The following is a 23,436-nucleotide window of genomic DNA, read 5'->3' on the forward strand; positions in this document are numbered from 1 at the left end:
CTTTGAAATCAGTCTTGCTAGATATCAGAGAGCATTAGAGTAATGAACAGCAATGCAGAATATATATATAACCTTCAGGATACTATTTATATCTTGTCAGCCTCAAAATATTCCTATAACCCAGAGTACTACATTTCCAATTCTACAGCCAAGAAGCTGCAACTGAGATGTCTGCCAGTATTGCTGAGCTAGCAACTGAACACAAGAGTCTTCATTTCTAATACCCTCTTATTCATAGACAACACTGGTATGTGTGGGTGTACCTGAGAGGAAAGGAGAAAGAGAATGGTAAAAAGAAGTATGGCATGACAAGGAATTGTGTCCTTTGTTGACCAGATAGTGAAAGTAATAGCTAGACACCGATCATTCAGTTTCATTACAAGATATACCGTACTTGTACAAGGTCGGAAATTCTGAAAACTTAAATGAACAGTTATGGTTGTAACTGTAATGCAGCGTGACAGACTCATTTTTCGATTCAGTGGACAAAAATCACACACACACAACATAACAGTGTAAACAGAGTTGTTAGATTCGAAATATACACGTTTAACCTATGAAGTTCACCGTATGCTCAGTTGATAAAGTTAATCAAAGCCCCTAATTCAGATCACAAAGCTTAATTATTGACACCAAAGAACATCATAAACAGAGCACTGAAGTTCAGAATTGTTAATAAAAACATCAAATTTAATTCAACGACCAGGACCTAAAAACTAAATGTGTTCAATCAATTGAACACAATCCACCGCTGAGCAACAAGAACTGAACGTACCATTGATTTCAGAAATGGTGTGCTGGGTTGCACCTCTAATTTTTATGACTGAGATGCACTGAAATGACTATAGAGATAAAGTCATTTTATTTCCCTCTCTGTATGTATGACGGCACGTTTGTTTTGTACATATGAACAAGAAACAGAAGCCAACAAAGGGCTGTATGGACAAAGGATAAGAATACGTTTCAAATAAGGTCTGCCTTGCTTCCCAGTTGACCTGAGTGCGATGGGACAAAATAAACAGAAAATTAGTTTGGGGGGGGGGATCTACCCCACATCCCACACAATGAAATCACAGGGTGTAGTATTAGCTTCTGGTGTGAGTGCTTTTTCTTACTTCCATGTAAGTAAATGGCCAACATTCATTAATATACAGAAGAGTAAAGTGCTGCTCTTTGAGGAGAATGTTGTGATGGGGCTAAACAACTTGAAGTTACCAACTCTTCCACAGCTTCTTTTATCCACACGTACCCTAACTCAGTCAGACAGATGGGCCATTTGCTAGCGACTGAGACGAGTGAAGCTAAACATATAGTGATGGTCATTTTAGTACAAAACAACGAGGCACCTTAAACTGGATCATGTGAAGAGAAAGAGTGGGAGCTGGGGGGTGGGGAGAAAGCCCAATTTCAGCACCTGAAGGTGTTAAGTGTTCCAAACCATGGAATGTGGCAGCTGTGGTCAGGTCAGTGGTCGCTCTGTCCCAGTTCCTACCAACCTAGCAGTTCGAAAGCATGCCAGTGCAAGTAAGATAAATAGGTACCGCTGCGGCAGGAAGGTCAACAGTGTTTCTGTGCACTTTGGTTTCTGTCACAGTGTTCCATTGCACCAGAAGTGGTTTAGTCATGCTGGTCACATGACCCGGAAAGCTGTCTGTAGACAAATGCCGGCTCCCTCGGCCTGAAAGCGAGATGAGCGCCGCAACCCCAGTCGCCTTTGACTGGACTCAACCGTCCATAGGTCCTTTACCTTTTTTTTTTTACTATTTCAGTTATGAAAAACCAGTAACAGTTGAACATCCCCATTAACCTCACTCATGTAAGAGTATTTTGCACACATAATTATCACAGTTTAGAGCTCATTACTTACAGACTGGCGGTAGCTCATACTCCACTTCTAATACAACTCGCTCGCCAACGTTTTTAAGCAAACTGATGATCTCATCATGGCGGAACTTTGTCAGGTTGATTCCATTCACAGATTTGATGTAGTCTCCCACATCCAGTTGGTCACTCCTGCAACACACATGCAATCTTCAGTGAAACTGTGTTGTTGTTTCTTGCTTTGTCTTAATAATTAAGTAACTTCATTCTGAGCTAGTTTGAAAGAAACTGGAACACTGTTTTCTTATCCATGCTAACATATTAAAAGAAATGGATGAGTTAATACATTTATACAAAGATGGTATTTTTAATCACATCTTAGAATAACGAATACTGGGGAGAATAAGTACCCATATAATTTATTAGCATTGTTCTGTAAGCATACAACAAGATGTTACATGAGCAAGTTGAACATCTGCTTTATTTTATTTTTTACTGTATTATGCTGTAATTAGTAAACTAATTAAAAATAAAGGTGGGAAATGAACAACAAAAAAGAGAACAACATTACTTTGAAATGTGCTGGGTAAGACCTGCAATGTTTACAAGTTAAAATATGACTGTATTTTGCTTTGAATCTGGTGACCAATATCCCTTCTTTTTTGTACTGTTTCACATTATTCTTAATAAAAATTATATTATTTAGAATATACCGGCCCTGAGTTCTATGGGTACAGGGCAGTATACAAATTTAATAAAATAATAAATATAATTATCTGAATCCTAATTATCCAAATGGTAATATAGCATTATACTAGGCTAGTCAGCACTTTTTTATTTATTTATGCAGTGCCATCACTGCGCAAGGAGATTTGCTGGCAAAGAATAGGGAGGCCACTGCCCCCAGACGACTAGGAGCATAGGAAAATGCCCCATACCAGATCTAACTACAGTGGTGCCCCGCAAGACGAATGCCTCGCAAGACGGAAAACCCGCTAGACGAAAGGGTTTTCCGTTTTGGAGGTGCTTCGCAGGACAAATTTGCTATGGGCTTGCTTCGCAAGACGAAAATGCCTTGCGATTCCTGGGGTTTTTTCCCCTCCCCCCCTTTTCCCCAAGCCCCTAAGCCGCTTAACAGCTGTTGGCTAAGCCGCTTAACAGCTGATCACTAAGACGCTTAACAGCTGATCTAAGCCGCTAATAGCCTTTTAGCAGCTAATCCGCTAATCCCTTAAGCCTTTAATAGCCGCTAATAGCCTTTTAGCAGCTAATCCGCTAATCCCTTAAGCCTTTAATAGCCGCTAAAAGCCGCTAAACCGCTAATAGCGCTAATCCACTAATGGGCTTGCTTCGCAAGACGAAAAAAACCGCAAGATGAAGAGACTCGCGGAACGGATTCTTTTCGTCTTGCGAGGCACCACTGTATTTGTACACAGCCCACTGTTGACTACTGAAACTGGCAGCAGCTCTCGTGGGTCTTAGGCTGGCATTTTTCACATCACCTCCTCCATGATACCTTTTTCTTTTGCTGCAGATACTAGGGACTGAAACAGGAACCCTCGCCTAGAGTGGCTGTATTCTACCACAGAGCTATGCAGGGGCCACAGAACCCATTTTGCCACTTGAGGCGAAACAGAAAGTGCTAACCTGCCCTGCTGCCACTGCCTGCACCATGTTCTCCTCCAACAGTGGAGAAGCAACACTGGCTTTGATGATGATTTCTGGGGAGATCTTACATGCTCCGAAGCTGGTGATGGGGGTGCCAATTTGGGGGCTTCTGCCACCTGAGCTGGTATCCCCCCACCCTGCTTAATGGCTGCATGGGTTCTGTAGCTATGGTTCCTCTCCTATTTAGTCAAGTTCATTGATTTAGTGAAGTTTGATTTGAAATATACTGCAGGAGTATGTTATTAACTTGTTTCGGTCATATTTAGACCTTGCCAATTAGACAAGTTAGCTCGAATACAATCCACTTAACTATTTGTTTAACTTTATAAACAGTTGCTCTCCAGTTTTAGCCAGCTGATAGCAGGAAGTCTTCTGCACAAGTCACTAACAATGAAATGCTACACATTTCTGCTCAGAAGAAAGCAACATTGAATTAAATGGGGCCTACTCCCTGGAAGTTGTATAGGAGACTACAACCTAAATGTCCTGTGCATATTTTAAAACCACATTCTTAACTGTGAAATAGGTCCCGTTATCAAATTCAAAGGAAATTAATTATCTTGAAATGATCTTTGATATTTCAAGCATAAGCCACTCAAGGGAAGCAGGGGAGAAGATGGTGCAAAAAAATTATTTCATTCTGTGTGTCTGTTCCGATATGCCAGCCTTAAGTTATCAGTAGACCTTTCTTATTTGTTATTGGGATTTTTTTCAAGGCTTTCATACAATGTTCTGCTTTTTGGTTTGAGAAGTATTTACCGAGCGGCAATTCCTCCTTGACGAAGGTTGGACACTCTTGGTTTACCATCCTTGTCAATTCCACCAGACACTGTAAGCCCCAAAGTTGTGCCTTCTTTCTTCATTAATTCAACTAGTGTTGAGCCCTTGAATTCCTCTGTTGAAAGAAAACGATAAGCATTTTAGAACTTTAAATAGTATAAAAGATTTTAGTGTTTAATTTTAATTTTCAGAAAAAGCTGTAATACCAGAAATGTTTGCTTTTTTTTTTTTGGATTACTGTTGGTTCAGTAGCTGAGAAAGTATTTACTAACCCTTGGTAGTTACCAGGGGCGAAGTAGGCTATTGCCCATGAAAGTTTATGCTGTCATATGTTTGTTAGTCTTCATATTGCCACAAGGCTCTTTGTTATATTTGGCTTTGAATACATTTTTTTTTAAATAAAAAGAACACTTTGAGGTTTCTCCTACAATAAAGAGGCATATAAATAAGGCATATAAATTTTATGAAATAAAAGAAAAGCTAAGGTTGAGCTTAAAATGATTTAGCACTCAGAACCAAATCAGGTAACAGTCATTTCCCCAAAGTTTGCGGTGAAGAAATTACCTTATACCTTAAGGTCACACACCAACAAAGAGCTAAGTGTGCTTAAGTGCATAGCACTCTTGACATAAATGATAACCATCTCAGAGAGCTTATTTAGATAATGATTTGTTTCGCTAAGTTCTTGCTTAATAAAATGACTGCGGCTGACTTTTGAACCTTAGCACTTAAATCTGAAAAACCCATTTATGCTTAATAACATATAAAGTTTGGAATACTAATTTGCCCCTCCTTCCCCTTTTCACATGTGCTAAATGAAGTATAGTGACATTTTGTGCCTTAAGGGAAGTACAACCCATAGATGTCTACTCAAATGCACATTCAATTGAGTCCAGCAAACCTATCTCAGGTAAGTGTGAACAGCGTTGCAGCCAGGTATTGAGACAACAAACACTTTGGGTAAGAAGAAGAAGAGTTTGGATTTGATACCCCGCTTTATCACTACCTGAAGGAATCTCAAAGCGGCCAGCAATCTCCTTTCCCTTCCTCCCCCACAACAAACACTCTGTGAGGTGAGTGGGGCTGAGGGACTTCAGAGAAGTGTGACTGGCCCAAGGTCACCCAGCAGCTGCATGTGGAGGAGCGGGGACGCGAACCCGGTTCCCCAGATTACGAGTCTATCGCTCTTAACCACTACACCACACTGGCTCTCAAGTCCATTATGGATCAAGTCACACACTGTATTTGGGGACCAGGTAGGAATTTTCCATTTGGCATCGGCCATCTGGCTTTCACCTACCTCATAGCAATCATCACAACTTTGTAAGGTAGTTAGGCATTGGGCGAGTCTATATCTTGGCTATATCTGTAGCCTCTGCTTTCTCCTTGTGGGAAGACAGTATCTACACCTGGGCAAATTTGCAACACCTGTATGGAAACATTCCTTTGACCATATGCTGCTGCTGTAACATACGGAAGGCAAACTATTGAGGCTAAGAAGCAGAGGAAGGGGAATTTGTAACCATTTTTTTTTAAAAAAGGGATTAGGACAGAATGTGGCGGCATGGCTACAAATCAGGACAAAAGGCAAGGGGAGAGGAATCTAGGTCTACAAGAAGCCTCAGAACCAAAGATGCTGAGAATGACACATTCAGGTATCGCAAACAGGTCACCGACAACAGAACTGTTAACTTTGACAGAGTATCCTTGGAAAGAATAAGTCAGGATTAAGGGGCGTGGGGGACACAGGATGACATTTTGACGATGACATAATTGTGTGGTAGCTGCAAAAATTGTGCATACATGAGCAGAACTGATTCCATAATGAATACATCTCAGAGCATTGTAAAACAAGCAAATCCTGTCTTCAGCCCTGATTATCGTGAATGAGCCTTTCTTAATTTCAGATGCTGTGCCAACTCTGCTTTGCTCGGCTTAATTTACACAAAAAAAACCCTATGGTTTTGCATAGCCTGGCACTTGATAAGACCCAAACAACAAGATGTTATTTTCCTTAGGGAGCTGGAGTGCTCTCTCCGGGGCTTTGACATATAATACACTTTAGCTAACTGGAGGGGAAAGGGGAAAGTTTTCTTGCATTTTTAATTTGGGGGCAGGGTGTTAAGTTGTGGGTGAACATATCAGACAACACAGCGATTCTTCAGACAGCTCTTGTTTATTCACAGGCCAGAACAGAACTGAACTGAAGGGTTCAGCCAGCCTGCTTATATAGAGCTCCACTACAACGCAACAGTAACAACTTTCTGCAACTATCCAATCACTGAACGTCACTTTCAATCCCTTATTTGCATATGCGGACCTGAGTGAAAACTATCTACAGTATCCCCCTGCTGGCCCAGGGTGAGAACTTCAGTACATAACACAGGGTGTGTGTGTGTGTGTGTGTGTGTGTGTGTCATTGTGTCACCTTAATAGGTCGAGCAGGTTTGTAAAAACACACTACAGCAAGTAGAGAGAAAGCACCTCAACTCACACCTGTCTCTGCTGCATTTTTCTGTTATATAGGAACCTGCCCTTATTCTTGGGTTGCACCCAACTAAGCCATACTCAGAGCAGATCCACTGGAATTAATAGACATGGCTTACTTAGGGCCATTAGTTTCAATTGGTCTACTCTTAGTATGACTAATTTGAGTGCAGCCCCTTGCCTTGTTGTTTATAAATTCAGATGCTGTGGCAACAATTCTCTGTTCGGCTCATCGTTTACTTTCTGCACATCTTTGTTGACCCAAACCACTCTGAGAACTCTCATATGCAATCAATCGTAAGGCTTCAGTATAAAGCGAGGAGTCCTTGAAAATGTTTACACATAATGTGGCTGAACTCCATTTGAACAGCCTGCAGCCACCTTCCATTTATACCAGGTACTTCAATTTTCTGATTTTTAAAGAAGTTGTGAGCTTTAAAATCAGAGCTAATGCCTTTGTTCCTATATTTCCCCCACCCCCTAGTAAATATCACTTGAGAGGACACATATGCAAATGCTTGTTAGCTCAATTATCAGGTCACTATCTACTCATTCATTTCAGACTCAGGTTGGAATCCTATGCATAGAACAAAGAGAGACTAATATCCAAGTAAATAATAATAGTAGTTTTTGTTGTTCTGCATAAAAGCATAACACTTTCTTGAAAAATGAGTGATACAATTCGTGCACAGAAAAGGGTTTGCAGCCAAACATTTCAAAAGACCTAGAACAGAACAAAGGAGCAAAAAAGAGCTTTAAAATAATTAATAAGGTGTTTTCTTGCAAGGCATACTCAATATAAACATATTCTAGTCTAGCGATAAAACAAGTGAAGAATGATTTCTAAACAAACAGCGATAACTTTATCTTTCCAATTAAAAAACAAAATAGAAAATATACAGACAATGGCTGGAATCACTGGGAGAGGTCTTACATTTAGGATTTTTAAAGCACAGATAATATTCCATCAATTGAAGCTTGATATTTTCTCAAAGTCAATTGAGAAGGGTGACTGGGATTTTTAATCTCCTCCAAATTCAAAGATTTAAATAAACAGTGCATCACATTTTGAATTGGAATCCACATCTAAGATCCCTACCATTAAAGGATTCAGATGAAGGTTGCTTCAAGACTAAAATAAGACACAAAAAGCTTGAAAGCAAAATGGTAGTTTACATTAGAATGTGCTGCACCCCAGAAATGCTAAACGTTTTTGGCCCTTTCTGTACTATACATTTAATGCAGTATAATTTAAGTTTAAGCAGCCATGGCTTCCTCTGAAGACCCCTATTCCCCTCATTAAGCTACAATTCCCAGAGTACATTAAAAGTAAAGGGACCCTTGACCATTAGGTCCAGTCATGACCGACTCTGGGGTTGCGGCGCTCATCTCGCTTTATTGGCCGAGGGAGCCGGCGTACAGCTTCCGGGTCATGTGACTAGTATGACTAAGCCACTTCTGGAGAACCAGAGCAGTGCACAGAAACGCCGTTTACCTTCCCGCCGGAGCGGTACCTATTTATCTACTTGCACTTTGACGTGCTTTTGAACTGCTAGGTTGGCAGGAGCAGGGACCGAGCAACGGGAGCTCACCCCGTCACGGGGATTCGAACCGCCGACCTTCTGATCGGCAAGTCCTAGGCTCTGTGGTTTAACCCACAGCGCCACCTGCGTCCCTTAGAGGAATTTATTGTAACACCACTCTGGGAAGTGTTGCTCTGTGAGGGGAATAGGAAGCTCCTAACAACTCTCAGCATCCTTAACAAGCAACAGATCTCAGGATTTGGTGGGGAGAGGAGTCATGGCTGAACAAGATAGCTTTAAATGTACCAGTACAGTGGTGCCTCGCAAGACGAAAAGAATCCGTTCCGCGAGTCTCTTCGTCTTGCGGTTTTTTCGTCTTGCGAAGCAAGCCCATTAGCGGATTAACGCTATTAGCGCTATTAGCAGTTTAAGGGCTATTAACGGCTATTAAAGGCTTAAGGAATTAGCGGATTAGCTGCTAAAAGGCTATTAGCAGCTTAGCGTTTTAGAAAAAGGGGTTGGGGAGCGAAAAAAAACCTAAAGAATCGCAAGACATTTTCGTCTTGCGAAGCAAGCCCATAGAGAAATTCGTCCTGCGAAGCACCTCTGAAAATGGAAAACCCTTTCGTCTTGCGAGTTTTCCGTCTTGCAAGGCATTCGTCTTGCGGGGCACCACTGTATATTGCAGATGGGACCCTAGTTGCTAACAGTATTTTGCACCCAGAAAGATTTCCCATTTAAATATGTTTAAATGCATTTGAGAAGAGGTGGAGAAATCTATAATTTAGGGGTTCCTGCACGTCTAACTTGTACTTTTACTTTCTAATCAGATTCTGTACTTGCTCCCTGAGGTTCTGCATAAGGAGCTAATGGCAAGGAAGAATGAAGATGGACGTAGTCTTTTGCTTGCGTGTCAGGGCCACAATCCAGCCCCTTGAGAAATAAAGAAACAATGACACATGAGCTTCGGGCCGCTGTTTAAATAGGCCCCACAGCTCTCCCTGCGCTCCCATTGGAGCACCTCCCTGGGGTGACAGGGGAGCCATACTCCATTGCGAAGCTGGACACCAGTGCTAAAGAGGGGGTGTCCTGCGGTCAGCCCACAATCCTCTGTTAAGAGGATCTGACATGTGCTAACTTCTTACACAGGACTGCTCATCACCAAATATTGCGTTTTTTATTTCATAAAATTAGCCAAGAAATTGTAATGGTTATCCGATTAGAACACACACAAAAAAAGGAATTCTGAGCAATAGAGGAATAAGGGATATTTGCATTAAAAATATATTAACTTCTAGGAAGAGCCATCTAAGAAAAAAGGTAGGATAGTAATATTTTTGGTGCTATTACACCCAGTTAATTCCAACCATCTGTCTGTAAAATATCAACTCAAAAGTACCAAACGCTTGTCAAAATTTTGACAGGTCTCAGTCAGGGACCACTCTCCCCTATTATCTCCAATGGATCTCTTCCAGAACAGGATTTTAAAATTAATCGGAAGCATTAGCACTTGACTCTCTCTGAGCAGAGCTCTTGTTTGCATATTATATTGTTCTAACTGGCTGATTTTATCTGGAAAGAAAGGGAGGCACAGACTACTGTTGATAATAGCGTGACAGCAATGAAAATTGTATAGTCCAGGTTGAACATGCTGTACAGTAATGGAAAACACACCTAATTTTGCTGTGGCTTTCAGAAGTTTTGGAGCAGGGTTTGATAGTGCCAAAACCCAAACATTCAGCCTCAAATTAATTTCCCAAACTATCAGCAGTAATTCTTTCTGAACTTGCTTCTCTCATTTATGGGACTTGTCTCTTCTCTTAAGATTGTATAATCTAATATATAAATGAAAGGCAGCATCTACATTCATAAAGGCATTCATCTGAGAATGCAAATATACTTCCATGTGTAAAAGACATTTTAGCAGAGACTAATTTGGAACAGAACAGTTCCTTCTTAGTCACCTGACAATCACTGATGTACTTCTTTCCACTATCTTGCCGTATCTGCCACTGGAACCATTTTGAACCTTCTCTTGATTTTGATTTCCACTCTGAAGGAATAAGTCTTCTGATTCACTACTAGCTTGAGTATTGTGGGATAACCAGTCTCCTAATAACCAACATGCTTAGATCTAATTAAAGCATGAAGGGGTTACACAGAGTAAGCTATTCTGCTAGAATTACCTATGTCATTTCCTTTTACCTCGGGAGTAAATAGGTAATAATGCCTATTGTTCACCCTAAGTCTATGTGAAGAAGCTTGAGCTGCTCACTCCAGCTCAGTTACATGGCTCTCTTGAGTTCCTATACCAATAATTTAGGAACTTTCACTGCTTTGTAACTAAACTAAGTCTTACTGCCTGTGCAGCTTTTCTGATTGATGTATGGAAAAGCACATGAACCAGACCTTGGAAGGGTTTGTAAGTAAACCAATTTTTAATTTACCAAAGAGATCTAGGTGAGGATGGTATGTGGATGCTGCGAAGGATGCTTGAGCAGCACTGAGCCCACAATAACCTCCTGTGTGGAAGCCCCCCAAGAGACAAGTGAAGTAAGGATGCAAAATAAATAAATCAATTTATAAAAAGCAGGGGCATTCAGATTTTATTACCATCTTTATTATAGCAATTTTCCCATGGCACAGTTAAATGGAAATGTATCCTGCCTGTTCACATCACTTTTAATATATTTGAGTGAACTTTGATTTATTTCAGCAACAGCCAAAAATCTTTGATTCTTTTTTTACACTGAAGGATATAATAATCAATGCAATTAAAATGGAAAATGAGCAGAACTGTACAGTTTTCAATACACTTCAGAAGGACCTTGTTTTCTGCCATTTTTTAAAATAAACTTGCCTACCTGTGCACTATATGATTATGAGATCTACTTTAAAAATGTTGCTAGGCAGCAAGTTCTCTCTTCCTACTGCGTTCACTGGGTGACAGACAGGAGGACAGAGATTCTGTATCTCTAATAGTTCTGTAAAATAGGGGTTTCAGCTCTGTGTCACTTCAATTTCTACATAGCTATTAAGAATGCCGGAAGCCTGTCCTTCTTTGGACCAGGACTTCAGAAGGACTACTTACTTCTTGTAGCATGAAAAGATTCTGCACAGCCAAACGTCTCCATAGCCCATGAAAATATCACAGTCTCTTTGCCCATGCCTACTTAGCAATTTCCTTGCAGTTAAATTTGTGATGCAGCAGCTGAATGTGTAAACTAATGAAATCTATCTCGTGTAAGGGCAACTGAGGGCCAGATCACATGACCCTCTTGATGTGTTAGCCATCCAGTTATAAGCTTATCATGGCACAGCCTGCTTCCAATTGAAGGGAACTGCATTAGCGTGATAAGGTTCTATCTGTGATAAGCTATTGTACTAGTTATCACATGAGAAGCATGGTGTGCGAACTACAGTTTCATGTCATTAGATGGGATCAGTTTCTAATTCCTGCTGACTCATTCTGTAATGGAGGCAAAGGCAACCAGGGAAAATGCTGCTACTGATAAGCAATTTTGTAATGGCCTTAATTTGTAAAGATTACAACAAATGTTAGCAGGATTCCGGGGGGCGGGTGGTGGGGCGGGGGCGGGGAAAGACACAAGTCACACATTCCCAACACCCACCCACATGAAACCTTCCATTTCCCAGGATGCTGCAGTTTAAACATTCTTCCAGGTAAGAATGCCACTTTATTGTTTAGTCCTGCTCTAGGAAGCACAGGAAGGTTTTTCCCTGTACAGCCTGCCAGGCTAACTTCTCATATGCTCCGTTTCCAGATACTACATGTCAAAGTGAAGTGGAGGAAGCCAAGATGTTCCAGCAGTGCTCTCTCCCCAACACCTGGCAGCCTGCATTATTCCTGCATAGCACACGGTTACCTGCGTTTGCTTATTCAGCCAGCGAAAAACACAAGCAGTTGTGCCCTTTGCGTGCTGAGATCCCCCAAACACCCCAAGCCCAATAACTCACACATCACACGTTAATTTTTGTTTAAGGTTTTTGACATAATTTTGGCCACAACTTTATTCAATATACAAATTGTGAGTGGTTGCTTAGGCATTGGTTAAGACTAGCTGTCCCCCCTGCCTTGGGGGACAGCACTGAATTCCGGATTCCAGCGGAAGACAGTGTGGAGGAACAAGATCAGGGATGACTGGAGCTGCACCACAGACCCTCAGCTTCTCCCCGCATGCTCCTAGGGGCAATACGCGGCCCAAACCCGATTCCAGGGGTTTGGACGAAAGGATGGTAAGCCCCTGAATTCCTTTACCGGAATTCCCATGCAGCAGCAGCATTGGAGGGGCAGGCACAGCCAATCCATACCCCTCCACCAACCAATTTAAACCAATGCCTAACCGCCAACCTTACAAGTTGTGACGATTTGCTAAGCAGTAGGCGAAAACCAGATGGCACACACTAATCAGCCAAATGGAAAAATTCCTACCAGGCCCTCGCATCAAAGCGAGCGACCCCTAGACAGGCAAAGCAAGGTCAAAGCGCAAGCCCAAACAAGGGAGGGCGGGCGGGCGATCCGATGCCCACAGCGAAAGAGAAAGCAGCTAGCTGTGGGCCAGACTTAAATAAGCTCTGATCCCACCCCCAAATTGGCAACATGCTATTTGCCCCAGCAACATCACCACCAATCCACGCCAGGCTCCCTCCTTCAATTCTGCCTGGCAATTAAAGGGTGCTTGTCTGGTCCCAGCCGCAACACGTGCTCTCCCTTAGTGAGAACACGCTTTGTGAAAATCAAGTACGATGAAACAATATGTTGGGGCCTGTAAGAATAACCATGTGGACATGATCTAAGGGTACTTCTTAAGGTTTGTTTACAAACAACAATTGCACCCATCATTTATAGCAGGGTTCTATGTGTAGTTAGGGACGCGGGTAGCGCTGTGGTCTAAACCACAGAGCCTAGGGTTTTCCAATCAGAAGGTCGGCGGTTCGAATCCCTGCGACAGGGTGAGCTCCCATTGCTCAGTCTCTGCTCCTGCCAACCTAGCTGTTCAAAAGCACGTCAAAGTGCAAGTACGGTGGTACCTCGGGTTACAAACGCTTCAGGTTACAGACTCTGCTAACCGGAAAGTAGTACCTCGGGCTAAGAACTTTACCTCAGGATGAGAACAGAAATCGCGCTGTGGAAGCGGGAGGCCCCATTAGCTAAAGTGGTACCTCAGGTTAAGAACGGACCTCCGGAAGTTCTTAACCAGAGGTACCACTGTAGATAAATAGGTACCGCTCTGGGAGGAAGGTAAACGGCGTTTCCGTGCACTGCTCTGGTTTGTCAGAAGCGGTTTAATGATGCTGGCCACATGACCCGGAAGCTGTATGCCGGCTCCCTCGGCCAATAAAGCGAGATGAGCGCCGCAACCCCAGAGTCGTCCGCGACTGGACTTAACGGTCAGGGGTCCCTTTACTTTTCTATGTGTAGTTACAAGTTCCTGAAAACATGTAAACAGGGTCGGCCCAGACATTTTCCTGCTAGAAACTAAAGAAGAAATGCCTCCTCCTCCTCCTCTGTGTGCCTGGCATTGTGGTATATGGTGGGCGGAAGTGGGCACATGGGTGGAGACATGGTATAGGAGGAGGCCGGGGGCGACATTCCTGTTTTGCTTCTAGTGGCAAAATGGTAGAAAGCACAGAGTGGGCATGCAGCAAGAAGAGGAGGCAGCAGCCAACAAGTGCAGAAGGTGACAAGTAGTGCCCCCCAGAGAGGCCAGATGGATTACCCCTCCTGGCTATTGGGAGCCTGCTGCCCTGAGGCAATTGCCTCACAGCGCTTCATGGGCTGGACGACCCTCCTGTAAAGTGAAGGTGTAGCCTGACGCTTGGCTACATATAATGAAAATGGGAAATTACCAAAAGCTTCCTATGGCCCATAAACTTGTTTTGCATAATTAAACACTGTAGTGTTGTGATGAAAAGGAATGTTCAAGGGTTTACCACGAGAGATTTGCCATTGATCTGGATGAATGAATGCACGATCAAGTTCTGAGTGTGGAGACAAGTGATTGCCTTAAAAGGGCATCATTTGATAAATACATGAAGGTTCACATTAACCTTTCATTGACTTGGCTGGTCCAAGGTAGGGAAAGCCATAAATGCACAAATAAGCTACATCCTACTAGAAACAATTACTATTGACACAGAGGCATCCACAGTACAAGCCCCTGAGTATTCAAAGGCAAGGAGACCTTGATCAGAAGGGAAGAGCTAGTGTTTGTCCTTTCCAATGGGAATCATGGTGAGGGAGTTTTATTCATATATTTTTAAAAAGAGCCAATGCATATAAAATTAATGAACAAATGTACTGAAGTGTGCTGTTGGTTCTGCTACAATTAGTATATTTATTCTGTTCTATTATCAGGTTTTACACACAAAGTATTTTTTGTTAAGGAATGTCCCTAGGGGCATTCTAGTCTATCACCAGCTTTAAAATGGCAAGTACGCGATGTCTTTCAAAGGCAAGTTAATTACAATTAAAATGGGAATTGAAAAAACCAAACATGCAACTTCCTAAATAAATAGTGCATACTACTATTAGTTGCCTTATGCAACGAGCCTCTAGGCAACATACAATACAACAGAAAACAAACACTAAAACTAGTAGAGTTCTTCCCCCGCTTACAAATTGAGACTTAAGATCTGCCAAGGAAACCTTGCTGGCCATCCCACAACCGCCAGTCTATCACTTGGAGACTCCATGGAAGTGGACTCTCTCAGTGGTAGCACCCACCTTTCGGAATGCTCCCCCCTGGGTAGTTTGAGGGCCGGAGCCAGTAACTAGCTTTAAATACCTTTTAAATAAACAGAAATTATTATTCCTTAATAACATTATCCATGGTAGCCTTTGCCAACCTCAGGCCTTCCTGCTGTTTTGCATTGCAAATCCCAACAGTTGTAGGATAGCATGTCTAATCTTGCTGGGGCTGATGGAAGCTGAGGGCACCAGGTTGGGGAAGCCTGATATATGGTATATACTTTTATTCTGTTTTTATTTAGCTCGTAAAAGAGTTCTATTGGACCGTTGGTGCTCTATGAATTTATATTGATCCCCCCTTCGCAATTATATTTTATGTAAACTGCTTAGAGATTTCTTTTTATACTGCAAGACATAAAGCTTATAAATAAATACATAAATTCAAAACGCAAACAATTCAAAATGATGCAACCAACCAACAACAACAACCAAAAAGCAAGTGTGAGCACATGGCACAATCATATAAAATCTGAAAACCCCAGTAGAACCTAAAACATGTCCCCATAAGATTTAATAGCGACTAAAATTAGAGGTGTTAAAATGGTATTAAAGGGCCTGGAAGATGAAAAGGGACATTAAAGAATGCGTCAAGTGAGGCGCCTTAGCATGGGCTGGGGATTATCAAGCATAGGGGCTAAATATGGACCTCTACACCTCTTTTGTGGCCCCTGATATTCTCGGTAGACCACAATCCCCTCCCCAGGCCATGCACTCTCTCTTCTGGCTGCAACTCTCAGCAGCCCTGGTTTGCAACCTGCTTGAGTGTTTTTGTGTAATTGGAATGCATTCTCTGATAATCCCAGATGGAGGAAAGAGAGGGGCATCTAGCCAAGGTGAAATTTGCATTCATTGCCCCACCCACTTTTGCCTCTGGCACCACCCACCACTGGCAGGTGGCCCTAATTAGAAGGCTGCCCCAAAGTGAGATGTAGCCTTCTCTTTGGGGAGAGCTTTCTACACATGGTGAGTGGGAGGACCACGGAGAAGGATCTCTTTCCTGGGTTGTCGCCCTCTGTCAAGAAGGCAGTTTCTGCATGTGATGTAGAGGGAAGTGAGGGGCAGCTGGGGCTCATCAACCTGGGAAGGTAGCCCATTCAGGATAGGCTTCCTCAACCTTGGCCCTCCAGATGTTTTTGGCCTACAACTCCCATGATCCCTAGCTACCAGGACCAGTGGTCAGGGATGATGGGAACTGTAGTCTCGAAACATCTGGAGGGCCAAGTTTGAGGAAGCCTCAAGTCTAGGAGAAGGAAAACTCTTGATCCTAAACCTCTGCTGCCTTGTGAGAAAGGCTTTGAGAGTAAACCTTGAGTGGAAACCCATACCTACTGTCATGAGGGTAAACTTTGGGAGAAGCAAAGACTAAGGACTACACAAATTTGGATTCCCTAAATGGTTGGATGGTGCCTTGTACGCCGCCTCCTTCCAGCAACTTCTTCAACCAAGCTGGTGCCAAACATATTGCTCTGCTTCTCTTTGGTTCACATCGGTGAGGCCGAGAGGGAAGTCCTATTGTTTGGGCAGCCCAGGACCTCCTACCCAGACTCTCATCCCAAAGTGCTGCTAACAGAGCAGTTTGACCTCACCTCCATCCTCTCAAGACAGACGGATGCCAACAACAGACACACATTTTAGGAAAGGCCCTGAAGACACTTCAGGAAATGCAAGCTTTCAATAACCACCTAAAAGCAAAATGTTAGGTGCTACCCTAATTTTAATCCGAAGCTGATTCTAGAGAGCTGGAACGTAACACTGAAAGCCCCATTTTTACTTGGTATCAAGTGTACCACTACAGCATACAATCCTTTTAGGAACACCCTAAGGAATGCAACAGCTGATCAGGGATATATATATATACAGACAGAGCACCTTGTTCATATGTTTAAGTCAAGATATGGCAGCTGTTTCTGCATATTGGTTTTTTAGGGTGGCATAGTTCGCAAATGACGGATTAGAGTTTTCTGTGATGAATAACATATATTACATAAAATGACCCTCCAGTGTGAGAAAAAGGTATGTAGGGAATGTGACTTTCCAAAACGTTGAAGATAAATGCAAAGTATTATTGGCTTTCTCTTTTCAGGGAAAAAAAAAAAATCTTTTTCAATTACGATCTAAATAAATTTCCAATTTTCAGCACTGATAATAGTACAGACTTTTTCATTTATTCTGATCAGTCCTTTGGTTTTTATACATCAGGGGTTTATTGACAATAAACCCTTTACATATAAAAGTAAGTAAAATATTTTTTGCTAGCACACTTTTTGAACAACAAAGGAAAGCAATTAATAGGGACATAACATTACATGAAAATGATTTATGGCCTTCGGCTATCAAATACATAGAGATGAGGATGACTGCACCAAATAAACAAAACCAATGGAGTTAATGATCTTGTTTATCATGGAGCTTGAAGGAACCTTTTCTAATTTCCTGCAACAAGTTAACTCTTTTTCAGTGCTATTCTAAACAAATTTCCAATTTTCAGCACAGATACCAGTAAAAATGATTTGTTGAAGGAACGATTTCTTTTCATCTGCTCTTTAGTTTTTATATATGGGAAGTTCATTGGCAATGAACAGTTAGTGTATAAAAATGAAGTAAAATAGTAAATAAATAATATAATAAAAATGAATTTATATACTTGGGCTTGAAAAAAACTATCTTGCCTCCCTGTCTTTTGTTTTTAGAGCTCTCTGGTGGAATCTGTATACTGTATAATTATAAATTATAAAATTCTTCTTCACTCAGGTCACTTCAAATGTAGTACCAGAGTACAGCTGGAAGGTGAAATTATGTCTTTAATTTGTTTGATGATTGGGAAAAATTATTTGTCCCATTTGTGCTTCCAAACCTTCAGGATTAATTGTCACTTTCAAGACAAAGCGTTCATGATAAACATGAAATGTATATTAAGTGACAGGAATTTCATGGAACATTTGTAGATAGTTGGCTACTTTGCAACATAGCAAAGTATCACTTATCATTTTAAAAATATTTTAAAATGTTTAACATGTTTACCAGGAAATTACCAAACAAAATCAAATCTTCCGCAGGAAATAAATATTAAACTTTCAAAACTGAATCCATTTCCTTAGGGCAATACTTCTCACCCCCCAAAATCAAATAAACCTAGTTTCTGTTAACATATTAATAATTGTTAAACATAATTAAAGTAGTGGTTTCCCGACTGTGGATCAGAAAACCTGAGGTTTAGAAAAAGCTCACCAAGTGTTCCTCAATGGAAAAACGACTTATGGTGGATAAGTGTCCCAGAAATGCAGATTGCCTGCAGTATCAAACCTTTCCCTGTGTCACGGTCTGGTTCATGGGCGGTAGAAGTCCCGGCTGAGGACGTCGGGGCCGGGGGCAAGATGGCAGGGTGGGAGCAGGAACGGGAGTCCAGAAGCCAGGAGTCAGGAAGCCAAGAGTCTGAGGGTCAGAGAGCTGGGAGTCAAGAAGCCAAGGGTCTGAGGGTCAGGAAGCAAGGAGTCATGAAGTCAAGGATCCGAGGATCAAGAAGCAAGGAGTCAAGGAGCCAAACACAGCAAGGCAGGGAATGTGTTGCTGTGGCAAAGAGCCAAAGGGAAATGCTGACCTTCTATCCCTTCCTGGCTCTTGCCACCAGGTGCTGTGAGTTACCAATCAGCCTCACCTGTGAGGCTGTGCCTTGCCTCTTCAGAACAAACTTAGGAAGGCCCCAGTCCTGCAAAGTCCTATTGGTCACAGGGCCTGGCTCCTGCATGCACTCCTGACACCCTGCAATGCTCAACTGCAGGTGAGCGCACTAGAGCATTTGCATTAAAGCAGGCTGTGAAAATGGGACAGCAGTTTCAGCAAGGTTCTCAGGAAGCAGGTGACATTCTTCAAACCTTTGGCCTCAGGAGAGGGCATACCTTGATGAACAGTGACAGAGTTGACAGCAAATTTGTGTGTTGAGAGTGTGTGTGTGTGTTCTTGTTTTCCTTCCACCATCTGTGTTAACAGAGCTGAAACCCACACATAGTATGTCACTCTTTCCCCCCACAATGCCTCTACTGTCACTCCAAGGGCATCGCGGGGATAAAAACTATTATGTTCCTCACTGGCCAGAAATATCTCCTAGTATATCTTCCATGTACATGGCCCCCATTTTTTTTGGCTCAAGGGCCACACTGGTAGCCATCCCTCTGAGGAATCCACGCCAGCATGTGCACACACTGGCACACAGCCATACTCATATAGCATGCATACACAGAGAGAAGGGAGACAAGCAACCTGCTCACACCTACATACTCAGCTCAGCCATGTTTTCGATCCCAAGGGAAGCAGTGGTGTAGGAGGGTCTCCTCCTGCTCCAGTCCTGAGGAGGAAAACCAGAGCTGCTTTTTTGTCTTTACAAAAGGCCCATTCTTCCTCTGGTGCAGCTCTATTGTTAGAAGAGTAGAGAAACTTAGGAAACTCTCAAAGCTCTTCTAATAACAACGGCATGTCAGAGGGGAAAGATCTTTTGCAAAGCTGAAAAGAGGTGACATAACCCAACCCAACCGCATGCTTATAAGACCAGTGAAGAGGTTCAAACCTTTCCACTCTGACAAGCACCATAAAATTGTTGGAAGGGTGCTTGGTGGGGGGGGGGCACCAGAAGTTGTTTGGGAGCAACCAATTGGCCATGGGTCATAGGTAAAGGGACCCCTGACCATTAGGTCCAGTCATGGCCGACTCTGGGGTGGCGGCGCTTATCTCGCTTTATTGGCCGAGGGAGCCGGCGTACAGCTTCCGGGTCATGTGGCCAGCATGACTAAGCTGCTTCTGGTGAACCAGAGCAGCGCACGGAAACGCCGTTTACCTTCCCGCTGGAGTGGTACCTATTTATCTACTTGCACTTTGACGTGCCTTCGAACTGCTAGGTTGGCAGGAGCTGGGACCGAACAACGGGAGCTCACCCCGTCGCGTGGATTCGAACCGCCGACCTTCTGATTGGCAAGTCCTAGGCTCTGTGGTTTAACCCACAGCGCCACCCATGTCCCAGGGTCATAGGTTAGCAATCCCTGGTATTTTAAACAAAGCAAGTTAGGTGTAATAAGCTTAGACTTCGTTTCCTTTTTTTCAGAATACCATGCTTTCAAAAAACGACTAACAATTCTCAATAATAGGGCAACATTCCCACTTTCTAGTTCATTAGCTATCTTTCTATTCTCCCTCAGAAAACTACTTTACCTGTTAAAAGAAAAGTGCACCAGAACCAATTTAAGTTCTGACTCAGCAGCATAATCTTATGTGTGCTCAGAAGTAAAGACCACTGCATTCTCCCAGGAAGATGGGTATTACATTGCTGCATAAATCTCTGTTTTTAGAAAATGATGATACATTGCCCAATATCAGAACAATTGTTTTCTAGAACACTTTTATGTGACTAAATAGACTCGGACTGATAAAGTTGATCATGTGATATACGAGTATAATTTTTCCTGCAATATTTTCAAGGCATTAGAGCACAACAGGAATTTAAATCTAAGCTGTGTGATTAATTGCACTCTGTGATTTGACATTAGTAGCCAATCTTGCGGCACAGTAGGATGCTAGATTAAAACTGAATCGTGAATGAATCCTATCTTCCTGACCTTTGCAAATTTCTCCCAAGGAAAGGTTTTTACACTTTGAGGTCACTACTGACACCATCCTCTGTTTTAGATGGATGCTTTCATAACAACTTTTCTATCTACTTGTGGAACCCATGTTGTTAAAAATTTACAACATTTATATATCTCACTGGGCTATCCCTGAAGAAGCAATGTTAAGTTTCTTGCCCAATTACTGGAGGGTCAAATCCATTGGCCACATCCATAAAAACTTGATAATCTGTTTGCTAACAATAGCAAATAGAAGATTACTAAGAAAGTAGCAATTTTCTTCTAGGTTGCTATAAAATGTCAACCAAGTTTCCTTGCTATAGCCATCATGTAAATTGATGTCCTTGTTACTCTTTGTTTTATATTGCATTGTCACCTTGCTTTATATGTTTCTTGTTTGCTTGTCATGAGTTATAACTTAAATAAATGTGACCTATAAAGGTTGAGCCAATAAAGCGTTTGACCTATTTAATATGACTTTTCACACTTTCCTTACAACCACAGTGACTGAGGCATCTTTGAGATCATGTGGGGGAAATAATGAGGTCAAGCATGTAAGAAATGAATGGCGTTGCATCAGTTACAGCCCCATGGAAATTATTGCCCATGGGCACACCAGTTTTGTTGGAAATGACAGTGTCTAAAGCTGAGACTCCAATACTTTGGCCACCTCATGAGAAGAGAAGACTCCCTGGAAAAGACCCTGATGTTGGGAAAGATGGCGGGCACAAGGAGAAGGGGACGACAGAGGATGAGATGGTTGGATAGTGTTCTTGAAGCTACCAGCATGAGTTTGACCAAACTGCGGGTGGCAGTGGAAGACAGGAGTGCCTGGCGTACTCTGGTCCATGGGGTCACAAAGAGTCAGACACGACTAAACGACTAAACAACAACAACAACAAAGATGGGCTCATAAATGTCTTGGTCTCATTCAATATAAAATTCTGAAATTGCTGAGTGAGGGAGACTTGCATGCATAAAATAAGTAGTATGGTCCAGTGCGCAGAGAATTGTAACGAGATTGTGGTTCATCTGTGATCTGGAGAGGATAGCAAAGAATGGGGGCAATTGGGAAGAGACTGGGTATCCTGTTAAAGGTTGTAATAACTGGAATTAGAAAACAGGGGTGGTCAGAGAATGGTACTTCAGACTTCTGGCCTAGAGCGGGGCGAGGGGGGCCTCCATGGCTCAGATCTTTATCAGTCACTGACCAAGACACTGCTATAATGGGATCATGACCTTATCTGAGTGATGAATAGCATTAAATAGAGACCTTCAGCATAGCCACATCTGAGGCTTTTCCTCCAGTTCCAGCTAGATTCTGCTAGTGCGGACATCTGCACTAGGGCTCACATGCATAAAAGACAACTCCATGTTTCATCCTTCATTGATGAAGTCACAGGTGAAGATGGGAGTTTGCACAACTGAAAAGCACTGTATCCGAAGTGAAGCTCAGTGATGCGAATGCAGTGTTTCTATCTTGGTTGCTATACGCTAGGAAGTCAAAATCTGAAGCTGTGGTAATCAAGTAGTGAACATGCATTGAGGGAGAAGCTCTGTATCTGAGCTTTCCCCACAGCAGCTAGAATATTCATGAACATTTTACCCACTCTAGCATAGAAACCCCTTTCCCATTAATATTTGCTCACTCTTCCTGTACGCCATTGAATCTGGTTCTGTATTTTAGCATTTTCCTCCAATAAGTAGGACAGTAGGAAGCCAAATGGGAGCAGATGGAGCTGCAGATAAATAGACCAGGCAGAGCAAAAGCTATTGCCGTTCCATTACTGTATGTAGCCCAGGGCAGGAGAGGTAGGCTAAAAAAGGTTTTGCTTTGGCAAGGTCCCCAGAGTGAAGCCAGATTACATGGGGTAGGTCCTGTGAACTGGATAAGGCTCTTAGAGCAGCCAGCAGGAAAGTTATTTATCACCATCTTTACATCAATAATTTCCTCACCTATCAAAACAACCGTATGCGTAAAGTGCCTTCTACTATTTTTCTTTCCATAATTTAAGCAATCAAACTTCAAATTATCATAAATCTGCCATGATAAATACATTTTTCAATATATATATATATATATATATATATATTTGCAATGGCATGCCCTGTTTATTTATGGTGTCAGCAGTTTTCTCTGCTCCATTCAGACATAGAGGATTAGATTCAGAATGTACTTAGGCATTTCCCTAAATCTTTTCTAATTCAAGTAAGGCAGTTTTAAGCATGCACCCCAGTACTAATCTGAACAGGAGTAAGCTGTTTTGAACACAGACCAAAATTTTCTGACCCAAATAATCTGCCACATGGTGCCAGGGTGCATTAATTACTATAATATTGAACACACAACATACAACAGGGAATTTCTCAGTTCTTGTTCTGTGGAGTATTCTCAAGGCATATACTTTAATCACAGAATTAATTTTGGCATTAAATTAAATGATAGGACTAAACAGTAATTCAGTTTTACAATGATAAACGATGCTCAGAGAGGGGATAAGCCTGACAAAAGTTTAAACTGCAATTTGGGTATAACCAACCTGTACGTAATTTTAATTAACTGCCTTTACTTTCATTAAATCTGCATATCCCTATGAAAGAATCAATCATTTGTTGACTTTGCACAGTGAGATAACAGGATGAAAGTGACAGGTATCCTCATGGCACGAATCACACACTAGCTGTTTAAAACAATAAAAATAAAAAGAGCACTTCAGGAGAATCTATACCCCATTCTTTGCACCCCCCCCCCCCGCAAACTGACTAAAAGAGG

The 23,436-nt window shown here is 42.1% G+C and overlaps 1 protein-coding gene across 19 annotated transcripts in view; it reads right to left on the bottom strand.

The window, feature by feature from the left end:
• GRIP1 (glutamate receptor interacting protein 1) overlaps positions 1–23,436 on the bottom strand; it is a 333,614-nt gene that overhangs the window by 59,310 nt on the left and 250,868 nt on the right. For all 19 annotated transcript variants that reach the window (XM_083399406.1, XM_083399417.1, XM_083399411.1 and 16 more), the window contains 2 exons: positions 4,249–4,384; positions 1,868–2,013 (listed from right to left, as the gene is read on the bottom strand). In XM_083399406.1, the coding sequence (XP_083255532.1) occupies positions 1,868–2,013; positions 4,249–4,384 (282 nt within the window). The remainder of the gene's footprint in view (positions 1–1,867; positions 2,014–4,248; positions 4,385–23,436) is intronic.

Source organism: Podarcis tiliguerta (genome assembly GCF_965153285.1).
Source record: "Podarcis tiliguerta genome assembly, chromosome: 10".
Classification (NCBI taxonomy): Eukaryota; Metazoa; Chordata; class Lepidosauria; order Squamata; family Lacertidae; genus Podarcis; species Podarcis tiliguerta.